Source organism: Dermacentor variabilis, chromosome 10, assembly GCF_050947875.1.
Source record: "Dermacentor variabilis isolate Ectoservices chromosome 10, ASM5094787v1, whole genome shotgun sequence".
Taxonomy (NCBI): domain Eukaryota; kingdom Metazoa; phylum Arthropoda; class Arachnida; order Ixodida; family Ixodidae; genus Dermacentor; species Dermacentor variabilis.
This window is the reverse complement of record NC_134577.1, coordinates 87,809,608-87,828,176: the sequence shown is the minus strand read 5'-3', so window position 1 is coordinate 87,828,176 and position 18,569 is coordinate 87,809,608. Positions and strand designations below refer to the sequence as shown.

At 50.5% G+C, this 18,569-nt stretch overlaps 2 protein-coding genes across 2 annotated transcripts in view; one reads left to right on the top strand and one right to left on the bottom strand.

Annotated features, from left to right (window-relative positions):
• Positions 1 to 1,763: 1,763 nt before the first annotated feature.
• LOC142559643 (tetraspanin-33-like) lies at positions 1,764 to 17,577 on the bottom strand. Its single transcript, XM_075671211.1, has 3 exons — positions 17,013 to 17,577; positions 10,001 to 10,200; positions 1,764 to 2,132 (listed from the first exon to the last, which is right to left on the bottom strand). Exons 1-3 carry the CDS (start codon positions 17,574 to 17,576, stop codon positions 1,979 to 1,981), a joined length of 918 nt encoding a protein of 305 aa, XP_075527326.1. The 5' UTR covers position 17,577; the 3' UTR covers positions 1,764 to 1,978.
• LOC142559644 (ATP-binding cassette sub-family A member 17-like) overlaps positions 17,285 to 18,569 on the top strand; it is a 40,761-nt gene continuing 39,476 nt past the window's right edge. Inside the window, exon 1 of the mRNA XM_075671212.1 lies at positions 17,285 to 17,805. Within this exon, the coding sequence (XP_075527327.1) occupies positions 17,761 to 17,805 (45 nt within the window). The 5' untranslated portion in view covers positions 17,285 to 17,760. The remainder of the gene's footprint in view (positions 17,806 to 18,569) is intronic.

Sequence of the window (18,569 nt, the reverse complement as noted above, 5' to 3'; positions counted from 1 at the left end):
TTCGCGACGTTAGAACGGTGAATATAATTGTTTGAGATAGTTATAGCAAGTTCCATCCGGAAGTCTTCAAAGCCCCGTGCAGATTCTGCAAAAAAAGTAGCGATGCCGGCCTACATGGCGCGTACGTGCGAAGCGACACACGACAGCCCAAACACGACAGAATCCTGAGAGGCCCTACTACGCAACCCGGACAGCAAGACTCGACGAGAAATAATCAGCCAAGCTTTAGCTTTCGCCGAGTCCTTCGGGATCCCCTGCCGATGGATAGAGGCGCTGTGGAGGAAGACCATCTTCTGCGGCGTTAATCGACTGTCGGAGATGAGTGTTTTTTCTCTCTCGAGATAATTGTCTGACCAGATGGTCCAGGTGCCCTTCGACACGCGGCGCTTGCGGCAAAGAATCTCCGCAAAGTTTACGCCCGCCGTCCAGCGTATGCAGAAAAGTGGTGCTTCCACAGAGCAGCGAAACGCAAGAGGGTCGCGCGCAACATCCCCGGCCGCTGGAAGTTTCTTTTTTTTTTCGCTGTAACTGTAGCCACAGAACACCCACGTGGTGTTGAAGTTGCATATGGGTCTGTTAACGTGGTGCCATTATGGCACAGTGCAGGACAGAACTTCTGTGGAATGTCGTCTGCTTCCTGTCTGCTGAATTGTGCACGAGTGATGCATTTCTCAAGTGAACGGTGCTGTGACAAATAACCTGAAAAATACCAAAGCGAAGTCATAAAAATTTGACTTTAACGATGCATACAGGAGCATATGAGCTGGGTTAAAAAGAAAAAAAAAGACTTGACGGGAAAGACGGTACGCTAAGTAATAGGATGACTTAGTTTCCCGCTTTCCACTGCGAACTTACGTGCACAATGCAAGGCCACGATCTTCGAATTTGGACATACATCACCGCACTTACACGCAAAAAAGTATAATTGTATAAAAACTGAAAGTTCTCTAACCTGAGCCTAGGCGAGTTTTTTTTTTTCCAGTTGCATGTGCCGTTGTGATTGCAGATGCTCTCCGATTCCCATGGCGCCCTTGTCATCGTTAAGATTGGTGAACAGCCAAACAAACTTCCAACTAAGTGTTCCCCCCGCTCCCCTTACGTTGGATGACGATTATTGACAATCTGGGAATTCCTTGACCTAATAGCTTGGAAGCTTTCGTTTCCTTCCCATTTCTAGGTCTTTCTTGCACACAAAAGTTTCTCCGACAAGTGCCCTGATTTCGCGAAGTAGACAATAGTATAGGCAGTATTCGCATGAGAGCATTGCACGGCGATGACACACCATAGAATCAGAAGTCTGTGCTGTAAAAAAAAAAAAAAATGAAACAGAAACCTTCTGTGCTGAAGGTGCCGGTAATGGAAGGCAAGGCCACAACAGCACGTCTCATCCCATCCAAGGGGCCCTCTGACTCCGTTTTTCAACTTTTGCGGGCTGGTGCCGCTTCCCTGCTTGAAAAAGTCAATTCCGGTTCTTTTTCCCGGTCGTTGTGGTAAGGATACAACCGAATCGTAAAAAAATTCACCTGTGGATGTTTTTCGGCCTTTGTCCCTTTAAGTCAAAAGCACGGAAACCGAATACCATCACCACAAAGCGGAGACCGAGGAAAATATTTGAATTTTTCGGGAGCATCGCTATAAGAGACGTCGCGCCAAACATATATGGTGCAGCCAACAAACTATCTCGTACCAATAAAAGACGGTGACACCTGTGGAATCGATTTCACGTTTAGCGCATTGGGAGAAGCTTGGAAACAGTGCCAAGTCTCACCGTGGAGCATAGTTTCAAGGAAGTGGCAATCTTGGGCCTTCACAAAAGAAAGTTCTAAAAAAAAAGGCAACCAAAATCAAGCACGTAATAGTACAAGGTACGTCTTCAAGCTGTGCGAAATTCTCCAGTGAAGCTATGCGTGCGTGAATGGGACGCATTCACGGGCCGAGACAATAAGAAAATACAGGGCCCGTCGTCCGTGGTATGACGTCATTTGGCGCCGAATGGCTTCCAGAAGCGCTGCCCGAATCGCTGCCAGAAGGTCCTCGGTAGTTTTTCCGCACGATCCTGGCACCGTTCCCGGGCTTCACGCAGGGCGGATGTGTTACGGGCCACCATGACCTCTTGGCCTTCCTCCAGGTGCCTGCATTGAAAGATGCTGTCAAGCAGCGCACTTCCTGTGCTGCAGGAGAAATTGCTCCCCTGCAATTGAGAACAGCTCGATGGCGCGTAATTTTCGCAAAAACAAGATGAAAACGATCAATCGATGCCTTTCGCGTACATTCGGGCACAATATTCTTTGGACTGCGCTGACGCAGAAAACGCTGCACTTTGCCGCATTCTGCTTTCTCAAACAGGAACTGAGCGGGGCTCTATATGATTGTCGAGCGAGGAGCTTTAGTCGGCCGTTGCCAGTCAGAAGTTGCATGTATAGGCCATGGAGGAAATTAGCGTTTCCTTTGTGGGCACGGTCTGCAAACTTTCGTCTAGTGTTACCCTAGCCAATTTCTCGCCTGATTTAGTGACGTTTCGCTCGGTTTAGCTACTGGCGACTTCTTTCTTTAGCGACATGAGAGAACAAATTGGCGTCGGTTTAGTGACTTTATACTAAAGAAGTTGTTTCAAAAGTGGCTTTCTAGAAAACAACTTTACAATTCAAAAGTTACAAGCAGACGACTAAAATGCACTGTGTGGTGCGTGGGCTCTGTGACCTTGATGAAGCAACGGCGGTTTCCCCTCACGGAGGCTGTACATTGCGGGTAATTGCTCCGATAAAAACAGGCATCACAGTGGCGCTCGCTAAACGCCCACCTTTTTAGAGTGCAGCTCTTATGCGCCCGTTCCTGAGTCGTTGTTGGTGGTGGTAGAAACATGTTATTGAAGAAGTTAAGAGAGTTGCTTGTTGTGCACCTGAGTAACAGCCACTAGTCCGGGACGCCATTAGAGATGGCCGCTGCCTAGTCGCGCGCCACGAAGGAACGTGAAGCTTCCAAGGTGGAGCAGCCGAGCAGGTACTCCTCCCGAACCTCTCTAGTAGGGATGGGGAAAGGGGATGAGAAGGAAAGTAGAGTGGCGAAGCTCGAAGCCACAACGTGAAAGGTATCGGCAAGGACGTGACAGGTCGGGCACGTGCCTGAGAGTCCCGGCGTGAAGTGCCGGGATACCGCTGGACTAAGGAAAGTATTGGCCTGCAGGTGGTGTAGGAGTCGTTCGTCCGCTTTCGCCAAACCGCGTGCCGGGTCAGGGTAGAGTCGGCGCGAAGTGCGACAATAATTCAGAACATCGCTGTAGTGTGTGAGGCTCGAGTTGCCAGGATCCGACTCAGGACATGAAGGTGCAGCGGCCCGGAGGAAAGAAGCGCGGGCAGTGATATTCGCCGCCTGCTTGCCGGGAAGACCTGTGTGGCCTCGGGTCCAGACTCTTCTGATGGAGTGAGGGTTGAAGCGCCAGCAGGCGGCCCGAAAGAGACTAGCCGCCAGCGGGGTGATGGAACCCTGGATATATCGAGAACAGGCTGAGCGCGAATCTGTCAACGTAGTGCGAGTGGTGGGATAGGAGGCGGCCAAAGCGATGGCAACATCCTCTGCATGAGTTACTGTGTCGGCTCTGAACGAGAGGCCATCGACGTGGTGACCCTCGGTGGTCATAGCGGCCGTGAAGTGACCTGATGGGGAAGGGCCCGAGACGTTGAGCGTCGCCGTCCCTCGACGTAACCGCGCGAACGCGCTCATGCCACTGCTCGCGCGTTCCTCGCCGTCTTCTTCCTGAACTGGCTCCGATGTCGCTCATCATGCCAGCGTTCCCATACTGCCCCTACCTAAGCGAAGGCGCTGACGGCATGGGCCCCACTGGCAGGCGAAACAGTGACGACACATACTAGGGCAACGTCGGCGAAGTTGGCTACAGTAGACCCTTCCGGCAATAGTAGTGGCTCAGGCGTAGTGTTACAGGCGGTGAGGCTGGCATAGCCGCGCGAGAACGGGACCAAGCAAGAGGGATGGCGAGTCCTCGAGAAATGCAGCACTGAGAAGGTATATAACCAATGCGTCTAGTAGAGAATGAATTGTTGAGGTAGGTCGGGAGGCAATGTTCGCATAACTGGGTGTGCGAAATGGTCCAGTGGATTTGTCAAGTTCGGCGCTTGTCATCGACGCCAGTTCACCCTTGATGTCATGCAATCCTGAAGGAGCCTGGCGAACGGTTGCAAGTGTCGCAGGTACAGAAAGATGTCCTCGAAATTCCTCCCTGATGAAGGTACGTATCAGCGCTCACAACTCGGCGTCGCCATTGAAACGAGTTTCGCAAGAGGCAGGTGGAAGGGGAATGGACTGGAGCGTGTCAAGACGTAGGCATGCGGTGACAATACCAGGAATGCTGTTTGTGCTCTGAATGACTAGATAATGAGGGAGAATGAGTTGACGCCCTTACGCACGTGGCGAACGCGGTCAGCTTCCGCCATGTCACTCTGTGCGCGGTAGCAGAGAGCGAGGACGTCCTCAGCTGTAGGATGTATAGGATTCGTCCGGTACTTGTATGCGCGTTGCCAGCTTCTGTTTCGCGACCTCAGAGCGTCCAGAAGACATGCCGAATATCTGGCGAAATTGGTGGGTCAATGTTGACCACTCCGAAAAGTCACATTTGTGGTTAAAGAAGCAGGTCTTGGCAACTTTGGTGAGGTAAAAACAACATAGCGTAGTTTGCGCGTGCCGTCTCAGTGGTTGGCGTCACATGTTCTGTTGTAGTGCTCGAGCCAATCTTCCACGTCGTCGGCGCAGAGGTCGGCAAAAACGGGAAGGTCTCGTTGTTTGGCGTTCAATGTCCAGGTAGGCCTAGCTGTCTGGGCAGAGGTGGTCGTAGTACTAGTGGATGGGTTGTTTTCTGTGGTCACTGCGTTTGGCGTGAGCAAACGACGACCCGATCGGAGCTCCAGGGATATCGGAATAGCAAGAGGACGTGGGAATCGAAGCAGCCTACACAACTTGTGAGACGTCGACCAATGCGATGCTTTTATTTCAGAGCAGCCGCCCTAGAGAGCCGAAGCACCATACGAGCCAAAAGAGGATGATGAATAGTAGGTCGTATGTACAGAGGACGACGACGACATGCGCAAATAGCGCTCATGATTATATATATATATATATATATATATATATATATATATATATATATATATATATAGTTATGTGTAGCTGGATCCCAATACTATAAACAATTTATTTACAGGGAAGCTAACGGAAGGCCAAAATGGCGACGCTATATCAAGCGGGGCCCACGTCGTCTTCTTCCTCCTCAGTGCAGTCTCACTGTGGCGGCTGTTCCGTAGCGTCACCTCCGGCTGTAGAAGCACCGTCCCGGTGCTTAATCTACACATCCGCGGTGAAAGGTGTCTGGTATGGCTTTGGTCTCGCCACGTGAACGATGTCACTTGCAGCCGACGATGACGCTGACAGGTCGGCGGGGATGACTTCATACGTGACATCGGTCACTTGTCGCACCACACGGTATGGGCCAGTGTAGCGCGACGGCAGCTTTTCGGAAAGGCCCACACGTTGAATGGGTGACCAGAGAAGCACCAGAGAACCCGGAGTAAAGTGCACGTCGCGATGGTGGCAATCATAGAGGCGTCTCTGATGCCCCTGTGAGGCCTCGAGGCGGGTGCGGGCGTGCGGACGTCGTGAAGTTGTTGGAGGACAGTCGAACGCAGGTGTGATGGAATTACGAGCAGAAGGTCAAGGCCGTGTGGATCGAGATTGCGGTGGAATAATGTCCCCTCCTTAAGGAGAAACATCCGGAGAGAGGCGTCGCCAGGCGTTGACTCCAGATGGTCGATGAGGGCTCGTAATGAAGGATCGCGGCGTCGCTCGTTGCTGATTTCAAGCAACTGGGAGACAGAGAAAACGCAAGCGATGGCGTCCACATCAATCGGTTCGTCGACAGGGTAGCGGGACAAACAATCGGCATCCTGGTGCAAGCGTCCCGTCTTATATACCACGGAGAAGATATATTCTTGCAGGCGTAACGCCCAGCGACCGAGTCGTCCCGTGGGGTCCTTGAGCGAGGATAGCCAGCAGAGCGCGAAGGTGATCAGTGATGACACAGAAGGGGCGTCGGTACAATGACGGATGAAACTTCGCAACAGCCCACACAAGAGCGACGCACTCGCGCTCTGTGATTGAATAATTGCGCTCGGCGGGTGATAGAAGTCGGCTGGCATAGGCTATAACGCGATCATGTCCACGCTGGCCTTGTGCTAACGCTGCTGCTATGCCGTGACCACTGGCATCAATTCGAACTTCCTTTGAGGCAGACGGGTCAAAGTGGGCCAGAATCGGAGGAGTGGTAAGGAGAGTAGTGAGCTGCGAAAAAGATGCAGCATGGTCAGGTCCCCAAGAAAATGGGGCGTCTTTCTTCAAGAGGTCGGTAAGAGGACGTGCGATGGTCGCAAAATCCTTCAAAAAGCGTCTGAAATAAGAGCACAGCCCTACGAAACTACGAATGTCCTTGGTATACTTCGGAACAGGAAAGTTCGTAACGGCGCGAATTTTGTCCGGATCAGGTCGCACGCCTCTGGCGTACACGAGGTGTCCAAGGACGGTGATTTGGCGGCGAGCAAAGTGACATTTTGACGAATTCAACTGGAGACCGGTGCGGCGGAACATGTCAAGAATCGCTGAAAGACGGTCTAGATGCGCGCCAAATGTGGGCGAATAAACGATGACGTCGTCTAGATAGCACAAACAGGTGGACAACTTGAACGCCTGAAGGAAAGAGTCCATCATTCGCGTTACAGAGACCGAAAGGCATCACGTTGAACTGATAAAGGCCGTCAGGGGTAATAAATGCAGTCTTCTCTCGGTCCATGTCGTCGACGGATAGCTGCCAGTAGCCGGACCGTAAGTCGATAGAAGAAAAATAGGTGGCACCGTACAAGCAGTCTAGAGCGTCATCAATACGTGGCAAAGGGTAGACGATCTTCTTTGTGATTTTGTTCAGGTGGCGATAATCTACATAAAAACGCCACGTTCCATCCTTCTTTTTAACAAGTACGACGGGAGAAGCCCTGGGACTACAGGAAGGCTCGATAATGTCCTTTGCAAGCACCTTTCTTTTTGACTTCCTGCTGGATAACAGCTCGTTCGGACGCAGAAACACGATATGGACGTCGGTAAATAGGGTTCGCATCGCCAGTGTTCATGCGATGGGTCATGACGGACGTTTGACCTAAGGGTCGATCGTCAAAGTAAAAAATGTCGCGATAGCCGTCAAGAACGCGGCAAAGGGCTTCAGCTTGAACAGGTGTAAGGTCAGAGGAAACCATCTTCTCAATGTCGACGTCAGTACAGTGCGATGATGTCACTGTATGGGCTGAGCTGTGACGATCTTCCACTGTGACTGGCTCGAGCTCATCATCCTGTAAAGCGCTGATTATAGCCAATGAAATCCCTTGAGGCAGAACTTGCGTGGTTAGCGGGAAATTGACAAGGGGAAGGCAGGTGCGGTTGCCAGTAATTGTCAGCACAGTGGGCGGCACGGTAACACCATGCGTAAGTATAACTGCCGGAATTGGTGCGACCACGTAATTACCGTCAGGTACAGCTGGTGAGGACAAGTCGACGTGCGTTACAGATTGAGGCTGTAGGCGAATAAAATCCATGCAGCTCACGCGGCTTGGAGGCGGGTCCAAGGGTCGGCAAGAAGAGGCAAGCCAAGGCGAAGTGAGCCGGCCAAACAGTCAATGAGGGCCGATTGATTGGCAAGGAAATCCAGACCAAGAATGAGTTCGTGAGGGCAATGCTCGATGACGGTGAAGAGAACGATGGTTTGTCTCTCAGCAATGGTGAGTCGGGCATAGCACATGCCAACAATAGCGACAGTCCCTCCGTCGGCGACTTGTGCAAATCGGTTCGGGGCGGGCGTCAGAACTTTCTTGAGCCGACGGCGAAGAGCAGCACTCATAATGGACACATGCGCCCAGGTGTCAATCAACGCACACACAGGAACATCGTCGACGAGAACGTCCAAAAGATTCTTGTTCGTGGGTAATGTGAAGCGAGGATTTTGAGCCAATGTCGTCTTTGCAGCTTCACCTCCAGAAGCTGCACTGTCTGGTTTTCCGGTCGGGGGTGCGGCGAGTAGGTCGGAGAAGGAGCACGGCGTGACGTGGGCGAACGAGATTGACCATGGGAGGGAGAAGGCGAGCGGGAGTAGCGGGGTAGTGTCAAAGGTGTCGCAGGGTCAGATGATGGAGCGGGCAAAGAAGGGGCGAAGGAAAAGGACGCGCTAGAGGGGCGAGGGTGGTAATCAGCAGAATAGCGTATCGGAGAAGTCCAGCGGCTGTGTAAGTGGCGAGCGACATGTCCAATGCGTCGGCAGTTAAAACAGATCGGCTTGTCGTCCACGGTTCGCCATTCGGACGGGTTGCGCTGTCCGTAAGAGGAGTAAGAAGAACGCGGTGGGAACGTGCGGGAGAAATAGGTTCCGAGCGTATGGAACGAATGGATCGCAGGCCGACGTTGGACAACTCTTGACGGACGACGGCCTGGATCAAGCAGATTGTCACCGGAGAATGATCAGGTGACGTGAATGAAGGGGCCGCCGGTTGTGCCGCTTCGACCTCACGACGAATGATGCGGGTCAAGTTGTCACATCGTGACGGCTGGTGGAAGAGGTCGTCACAGGATGACGTAGCAGCTGTGTTGGGAAGTCGCGTGATGTGCTGGGATACCCGGCGGCTTTTAGCATGCTCGAGACGGCGGCACTCCTTGAGGATCGTATCGATGCTCGTGACGTTCGTAAACACCAGTAAATAGAAGGCGACGTCAGCAATGCCTTTGAGGACGTGGTTAACCTTATCGCCCTCAGACATGGTCGGGTCAGCCTTGGCCCAAAGGGTCAAGACGTCGAGAATGTACGACACGTAGGACTCGGTCGACGTCTGTACACGTATGGCAAGGGCTTTCTTGGCATTGTTTTGGCGACCGAACGTATTGCCAAAAAGGTCGCGGAGCTTCTCTTTGAAGAGATCCCAGCTCGAGATATCCTCTTCGTGAGTCTGGAACCATGCAAGTGGAGCTCCGTCGAGGTAGAAAAGAACGTTCGCAAGCATAATAGTCGGATCCCACCTGTGTCTGGTGCTGACACGTTCGTATAAGCGGAGCCAGTCGTCAACATCAGGACTGCCGACTCCGTTGAAAACACCAGGATCACGAGGGGGGGGGGAGACGGCGACGTAGGTCGGGGCTGCAGGCGGAGGCGGTTGCGTAGATGAAGTGCCGCCGGCCGGAGCCGAAGTTGCACTGTCGCCGTTGCGACCTCTGCGAAGCTCCATGACGGGTACGGGGAATGTCCACCTCCACCAAATTAATGTTGCGTGTAGCTGGAGCCCAATACTGTATACAATTTACTTACAGGGAAGCTAACGGAAGGCCAAAATGGCGACGCTATATCAAGCGGGGCCCACGTCGTCTTCTTCCTCCTCAGTGCAGCCTCACTTTGGCGGCTGTTCCGTAGCAACACACACACACACACACACACACACACACACACACACACACACACACACACACACACACACACACACACACACACACACACACACACACACACACACACACACACACACACACACACACACACACACACACACACACACACACACACACACACACACACACACACACACACAGACACACACACACACATATATATATATATATATATATATATATATATATATGTATATCATGAGCGCTATTTGCGCATGTGCACACACGAGGTTTCACTCTCACAAAGACCTTTAGGGTCCAGCCCTTATAGCAAAACGAAGCTTCACGCCGATGAAAAGTTTTCTATGCCGATCGAATAGGAGAAGACAAGGCTGGTCCCTGTAGGGTAGCGCGCTGTGTCTTTTCTACCGAGGAACGCGAAGCAGCCTGACTTCGATACGCTCCTGAATTGCCGCGCTCGAGCAACGCCACCAAATGACGAACGCAGATCGCTGTGCGCACAGACCTGTAGTAAACGTTGTAGATGGCGGACAGCTCCTGCACTTGGTCTCGCGTGGCGACGGCCAGCGCCACTAAGAGGAGGGTGGCAAGGCACAGTGCCAGCAGCATCATGGCGGCTGGGAAGGCGTGGTCGCGCATCCGGCTGGACAAGGCGTCGGCGCAGCTTCGCGTGTTCACGCGGGCCCAAGCCGCCTGGTCTGACACCTGCAACGCCGTCGGGCCACGTGTGTGGATAACGTGTAGGAGTGCACTCGTTGCCCCGTCGTAAGCAGCGCAAAAGAAGACGATAACCGGCAAGAAGTAGCACAGTACGAGCATTGTCTATGATCTGAAAGTTTCATCAGAAGAAAATTGCATATATATATATATATATATATATATATATATATATATATATATATATATATATATATATATATATATATATATATATATATATATATATATATATATATATATATATATATAGCAGGTAGCGAATCAATAAAAATTCGGCAGGTGTTACACTCATGCAACAAAAGAAGGTTAAAGGCTGCTGCACATTTGGTAATACATGAATTTATACGATAGGGGCTAGACTTCTTGGATCGTTTAACGAGCCGCAACGGGAAGTAAACGCGTGGCACTAAGGCGACCTCCTCACTAATGCGCAAGTGGCGTACTTGCGGGGCCGTCCTCGCGAGCTGCGAGAGCGTGCACGCTCCTCCATCGTTCGCCACCGACAAGCGCCGCCACCGCTCAGACTGTGACGTCAATGCGGCGAGCGCGCCCGCAGGTTTTGTGCGCAACAACACCTATAGCGACAGCAATTACTAAACTTAATACGCGGCAGACACTTGAGGCTGCTTGCGCGCGGGGATGCGAAAGCATTACGCCGATTCTAGATCTCGAAACGCCGTGAACGCGCTCGTTTTATACACTATTGACGTGGCGCCACCTCCTCTCCACCGTCACGTGCGCCGCCCAATGACGCACGCGCTAGTCAGCGAGATGGCTGCGACATGACGTGTACAGTCAGGCACGCACTAGGCACACATTCCGTAAGGCAGAACCGTGGAGCAGCGGTTGCTTCAGGGAAGCGTGCTCGTCTCGCCGCCTCGCAGTGCCGAGTTCCGTCCCCACCGAGACCGAAATGTAACATTCTTTGAAAGCCACTAATTTACTGGGGTTACAGGAGTCTCCATGAGAAATGTGATGCCAATCCGAGCATTTCTTGACGTGGTTTTACTCTTCGCGGCGTTGGCCATCTTTCGTCACGGTGCAGTTTCGCCAAGGTCACCGCCAACGCAGACACCTAAGGCGTTTGCCATAAAAGTTGCTTAATTACACGCGTAAAAAAGTGCCATGAATAACGAACAAAATCGTTTTCGTTCTTTTATTGCGTTAGCATTCTTTGGGTACTTCACGCACTTTTGTGCAGCCATCTATCTACCCATTTTGTATATTTGTGTCTAACCGTTTTCCCGCTTACCTTGGTCGCTGTGTACTCAATGACCCAATGAGTAGCGTATCGAGCTGCTGTGGTGAGGTAACAGGGTTAGAAACTAACCCTTGGACCAACTTGGGTCAATGAGTATGCGGCAATGCGTACATACGTGCCGCTCTTTAACAAGCCTCATTGGCGACGACATCGTTCACTGTAGACGCGGGACAGGTTCGGTACTGCCGTAAGGCGATATCGTTAAGGGCGCCGTGTCGCAGAAAAATCCGATGCCGGTGGCAGCGTCGGCGGAGTTGTCTGTGAGCGAAATTTTTCCTATATATTTTGGTACAGTCTTGGTCAAAAGTTCCGAATCCGCAGCAACCGTGCTTGGAGCAGGCACACTGCGCTATCGCAGCGCTGCCATTAACGGCGCTCGCAGACCCTCGCTGGTTGCAGGGATAAAAGCGAGCGAGAAGGAACACCACTCTCGCTTTATCGCTGTCGTACGCTTAGTGATCGTAAGTGGCCCGCAAGCTAGTGTGGCATAAAGCTGCGTTGTTACGTCAGGGGTAGCACACTCTCAAGTTCAACAAATGGCCACAGAGGGCGAAAAAATCGACCGCGCGCCGCTGCTAACAAAACCAGCGTAGTAGAATCACTTCGGGATACTAACGTTAGTTCCAACATTTCCCGGCAGAGGCGTCGTAGTAAGCGCAATTTTATCTTACAAACTTTCTCTTGCAATTACCGAAGCATTTTTTTTACATTAGAAACATGGCAAAATTATCATTGCTAATTAGATATTGTACTCTTTGCTGGTAAGTTTATTGTTTCTTCGTCATTATAAACGCAAATAGCATTCAGCATCATCGATCTTTCACGTGACCTCTGGCCTGGATTTAAAAATTTTACCGGTATTTTCGAGTGCGCGGCGGCACGGATTCATTCGTTCGTAAACTCAGACTGGTTGCTTCTTTGTTTCTAAAGCTAGTTTCTTGCGCTTCGATGTCTCGCGTTATTTAACTTGGGGTGAAGTTACGTGTTTGCAAGCGGAGATGTAAGCCTAGAAGTTGGGTTTCGCTCGTGAGCCATTCGGAACACGTCTGCATCGAAACGGGAGCTGGATTTTGCTGCGGCTGACAACGGCAATAACGGTGAGTCGTGTAACACCGCTGCTTGAATCGTTATATAATATCCGTCTCATTACCTTCCAGGCGGGCACAAGTTAACGAACTAGATCCTGCATTACATATGGGCAGTCAGGATCTCAGTTGCTGCTTCCTAAATAAACCTTTATTTGCGAGGATGTCGTTTACACACACAACCAGGAAAGAAAGAGCGACATCGGAACGCGCGTCTCATTTTTCATCTTATTGTAGCCGTGGTCGTAGGTGACTGAGTAGCCTTATCAATATACATATTAAACTTTTTTTTTTCGAGTCCGCCGGCAATGTCTTTCGTCCACAAAACCGAATAATCCTTTGGTAAAATGAAGTGAAAGTACAGAATTTAATGTATTAAACAGTTGCAAGCATGAAAATTCACCCATATTTCGTACTTGTTGGTTCCAAATGTTCTTGCTGTTCAGTTTGGTTTACCGTAGGGCATTTATTTTTGCAGTAGTGAAGCGGTGCACCACGTTCGTGCAGAAAAATAATGGATCAGTTCTAATTGCTTCATGACTTTCATGCATTTGTTGTGGAACCAGTAGTGTGATCTCTTCTAGTGTATAAATGAACTCACAAATGTTCTCATTTGTGATCTTAACAATACTTAAGCTGTTGACATGCATTGTAGTTAGGCAGACATCAATCTCATGGACAATAGCAATATTTATCTAACATGCTGCTTAAGCACCCTAGAACAGACAGTGCACATTTGCATGTGTTCTGTAGTCGCAAATCATAACATATTTGTCAGACCTTTATGCATTTCATATTGCAAAACTTTGCTTTTTCAATTTCTGATTCAGTCAAAATTTCTGTTCCAGACATACAGTAATGAGGACGGCACCAGTATAAAAGCAACACACTCCACGCACTAAACAGAAGCTGCTGCCTGCTACAACAAGGTCATTGTGTGGACGTTGGCTACTACTACAAGGTAAACAACACATGGTTCAGAAATAAATATGTTTGATATATGCTGTATTGTCTTGCTGTTTGCAGCAGATATGAATGTTTGTTCATATTTATGCTTCAGTATGATTGGTTCAAACATAAAAGAAAACACACATAAGTTTGGCTAATCCGTGCTGTATCTCATGTGTCACCGTTTTGCCCCAACAGAGTCTACGCCAAGCACATATTGGTCATCACAGGAGCTCCTATCTGCGCCAACAGGAAGGGGCTGGAGCCGAATTTGCAAGGCTTTTACACCAAGAACAAAGAAGCGCATGCAGAAGAATATGGATGGGATATAAAGTCTGCAGAGGACTGTGTCAAGACTGAAAGGAGCTTCAGCCACCATTCCACCAGCACGGACATTTGGCTGAGTCATCCAGGTAACTCAAAAAGGACTTTCTAGAAATTCTTAGTCTTCAGATGCACCTGCAACATCTGACCAAGCACGGACGACGCTGGCCAAAAGATTGAGTTCCGTCAGTTTGCCCTTAACCAGCTTCCTAGCCATGTCAATTCCGTTTGTGCCAAGTGTAATTTTTCTTCTATAAATGCAAGCTTTCTCATTGCCCATTTTTGTTAGAGATCATTCATCCTCATCCAAACATAAAGGTCAACCGATTCTTCGCTGATACTTAATATCAGTCACCGTCTAGTAGCCTGACATATCTGTAGCAGTATCTTCTAGTGTATGTTGTCATGCGCAATTCGTCTCCTGAAATAGATAATGCAGCATTGGCACGTGTCTTGCATTAACCTATGCACATGTGCTGTGCACCATTTTACTTTTCTTGATGTTTTTAGCCTTCAGCGATTGCAGAGCAGAGTGGCTTCTCTCTTGAATGCAAGCTTTCTCATTTTCCATATTCCTAGTCTCGTTGATGATTGCTCCTCTTCCTTGATAGCCTGGGTCTTTGTGCAAGCTACACTGAAGTGATTGGCTGCAGAATCTGGTTTTGCTGCCCCACTTGGTTGTGGTAACTGTGTTACGTTCCTCGGATGTGGGGGCCTGGTCAGTTGCATCGGTAAGCAGTCCCTCGAGGTAAGCATTTGCTCTTGCAGTCCGCTAAGCGACATAGACTCCCAGTATACACACACCGCAACTGGTGCGCCCCGTTCGTTCTGGCCTGCTGCAGCCATGGGCAAATTGTGCTTGTGGCATACCTCGGCCATGATTTGCTCAAAACGGAGACCAGCATATGTGCTTACATGGTTCGAAGTGTACGAAGTTGATAGCCGTATGGGTGGAAAGGCCCGCAAGAATGGCTGCAGAAGGTGATGTCCACAAAAGTGACTTGTCCACGTTGCGACAAAGTGGGACACAAAGTGTGAGCCACACATAGCGGCCCTCAAAAGAAAATAAATGTGCAGGTTGGAAAGGAGTTAACGCTAAAATTCCGGGTAGTCCATGTCGCTGTGTTGGTTGCGGCAGCAGATGCCTGCGTCACCTGATTGCTTCGCAATGGAAGTTGCTCATCTTCAACGGCAACTGTTGGTTCAAACAGGTGCGAGGCTCTGTCCAATCTGTTTGTACCGCTGGTTGTCGCTCTTTACCAGACCACCACATGCAACAAGGACAAGCATTATGCCTGTAAGATGGTTCGTAGCCAATGTATAATGTATTGTCTGAACCTCATGCGGTGACTGATTGCTGTTTAATTTTGCTGTTATGTCACTTGGTTACGGTTGCAGTGTTATGTTTTTCGAATATTGCGGCCTGGTCGGTTGCACTGGGAAGCAGTCTCTCGAAGTACGCATTTGCTCCTGCAGTCTGCACAGCGACATAGACTCCCAATTTACACACACCGTGATTCGTGCTCCTCGTTCACCCTTTCCTGCTGCAGCCATGAGCAAATTGTGCCTCTGGCCTTTCTCGGCCGCGATTAGGCATGAACGGAGACCAGCATACGTGCTTACATGGTCGGACGTGTATGAAGTTGTGGGTGGAAAGGCCCGCAAAAGTGGCTTGTGAAGGTGATGCCCACGAAAGCGACTTGTCCATATTGAGACAATGTGAGACACCAAGTGTGAGCCACACATTAGCGGCCCCCGAAAGAAAAGAAACGTGCAGGTTGGAAAGGAGTGAGTTGCTAAAATCCGGGGTAGCCCATGTCGCTGTGTAGGCTGCGGCAGCAGATGCCTGCGTCACCCGATTGCTTCGCAATGCAATTTGGGCATTTTTAACGGCGACTGCCGCTGCAAACAGGCGGGACACTCTGTCTAATCTGCTTCCGCCGCTGGTTGTCGCTCGTTACTATAGACCACCACGTGCGACGACGACGGTGAGCCGTTTACGAGCTCGCGTCAATGATTCCAGCGTATCTCGACATGCAAATTTTATTTCTGCTATTGCACGAGAATGTACACTCCTTGTCTTCTGCTAATAAAGTTGCGCGTTCTGTTCACTCACTTGTGGCTTGTTTGTATGGGTGTCAGTATAGGATCTTGGCAATTAGAACGCACCAGCTACGCGGCCGCGAAGGCATTGAGGCATGCCGCATAGCCTACAGCGCAAGCACGGCGCGTACCAGCGTACGCGACCGGCAAAAAGCGGCCATATTGGATCTTGCTCTAAAAAAAATGTGCACTTCCGCTTCCGGATTGAGCAACGTCATCTGGCGTCCACCTAAGTAAGTTCCATGCGCTGCCGCTGCTTATTTTCGAACCACTGCGGACGGTACAGTTTCCCTTCTCTAAGTTGGTTCTTTATTCTATGGTTACGTTTCGTGCTTTCGCCGCGCGAATGGGCTGCGTACAAGAGCTGCCGCCAAGGCGATGACGCGATGCTCCGTAGCCTACCCTTTGGTTGCGCGAAGCTTAACCGCACGACCGGGTTTTTCTGGCGAGATAAAGTCTCGGGTTTAAAACGCGATAGCAGTTTTGTAATGGGAACCAGCCTCAGCGCTTCCCCAACCACAGAGCAAAGATTTTGAAGTCAATATAGCTGCATGTTATGATGTAGCTCTTCGATTTTTCGAGCTTTTTAAAAAACATTGTATGCATAAAAGCCAAACCCAAGACGTGTGCTTGGCGAGACGGCACAACTGGTGCGGAAAAACTTGGGAGCGCTCCGTCGGGAGCACAAAAGTATCGAGGAAACGCTCCTGGCGAAGCGCCACATCCCCAGACGAGACGTTCATTTGAGGGATCGCCAGCGCGAGTAAGAGCGGGCGCGAGAGAGAAAATCTGGGGGCTTTTGCTTCTTGAATATATGACTCTGCCTAGGCACCACGGAGGGGGTTTCTTAGCGCGCGTTGCAGGCGTTTGTCCCTAGGCGTGCTGTCAAATGCGCACGCACACACTCATCCACCAAGAAGTCTTATAATTGTCGACAGCTTTCCGCTTCTACAGCCAGATCAGCTGCTGCATAGTTTAGCTGGTGTCCGAGCGACAGTCGATGGGAACTTGCTCGAAAGGGCCAATAATATCGATAGCATCTCGAAGTACAACGAGCGCCATCGCTGCCACCTCACCTGCAACACGTTCTGTCCGCACTTGATGTCCGGCGGCCGGATGGCGGACGTCTCATTTCTGCGGCAGCACGACGCCGGCACGTAGCATCGCTCGCGGCTCGGGTTGCTCAAGTTGCAGGCGAAATACGGGTTGTGGTTCCAGTCGCGGAACCCCTCGGACGAGACGCCGCAGCAGCGGTACTCCAGCTGCATCCAGTCGACGAATCCCTGCAGCTCGGCGCTGTCGCGGTACGCGGCGATCATGTCACGTGACACCGAGCGTTCGGCGTAGCTACGCGCCGCGGACGGCAGGAAGAACACAAGCACCGCGAATAGAACGAGAAGCGCGGCCAGTGTGGTCAGCATGTGAACGTAAACGGTGAGCAGGGTGACGTTCTCGCGCAGGGCACCGAGGAAGCCGAACGAGGCGGTCACGAGCGCCACACTGGACAGGAACAGCGCGGGAATCTCGGGCCGCTCGAAGAGCACCACGACAAAGTTCCGAGCCGGCGCGCCGGGAGGCGCGGAGGAGTGCGTCAGCAGCGTGTACAGGGAGCTCCAGAAGCCGAGCAGGCTGAGCAGCATGACCACCATGTTGACGAAGACTAGGGGCAGGCGGACGTAGCCTCTCACGTCCTCAACGACGGTGGAGGAGAGCGACTCAGCGTCGACGACTTTCCCGCCTGACACTTGGTCGCACGACAGCGGTGCGTCGCCCATCTGCGGCTCCATAGCGGCGCCGGCTGGCGGGCCAGGTCCCAGTTTTGCCATGTTTGTTTCTTCTTTGTCTTCAACTTCGGCTGCTTCCTCTACGGTGAGTCGCTCAGGGATGGTGACGTCGACACTGTCAGGTTGCATCATATCACCGGGTTCGCCGTCTTCTCAGTAATGACTGGCTCCCAGGGCAGCTACACCCTTTCTTGTTGGCTGAAAATACTAACACGGAAGAATTTTAGTATTCCTACATAGCATCCCAGGTGTGTCTGAAATTGAGTGTTGCAAAGGGGCCTGACCACGAGAAAGAAAAGAAATCCAATAGAAAGGTAAACGCAGTTCAATAACTATTGCTCGTTGACAAAAAACACAGCAAAGCGATGAATAAACTGAAACTAGAAATTTTACCCATGGAGAGAGAGACACATAGAAATATTGAAAGAAGGTTTAATTGTGTTACGCAAAAAACCGCCGGGATGAGCTAACTGTAACTACTTTAGAAGAAAAAAAGCGCCAACTAACTAAACGCGATATCTCAAGTTGTTCCTGTGCCTTACAATTCTTTGGATAGTCTATTAAAGTTTATAGAAATGTGTCTACAAAGTGCATAGACTTATTGTAGACTGCTTCTCGACTAGGTTATAAACAGTCTATGAACTTAGTGCCTTACACATTTTAGATGACTTTGCAAAATGTCTATGTGTATATACTGTCTATAGGTCGTCTACAGAGATGGTAATTCAAACTTTCAGTGGGCTACTACCCGAAAAATGTCTATAGGCTGGTTATAGATTATTTCTATAGACTATGGAATGTTTCTACTCTATAGAATGTTTATGGAGTTATGACTTTACACTTGTGCAG

Coding starts and splice junctions, on each gene's coding strand:
- LOC142559643 (XM_075671211.1), bottom strand. CDS start 17,576: ATGCTGCTCAGCCTGCTCGGCTTCTGGAGCTCCCTGTACACGCTGCTG. Junction 10,201..17,012: donor GCGGACAGAACGTGTTGCAG/GTGAGGTGGCAG, acceptor ACGGCGTTGCAG/GTGTCAGACCAGGCGGCTTG. Junction 2,133..10,000: donor ATCTACAACGTTTACTACAG/GTCTGTGCGCAC, acceptor CTTTCAATGCAG/GCACCTGGAGGAAGGCCAAG.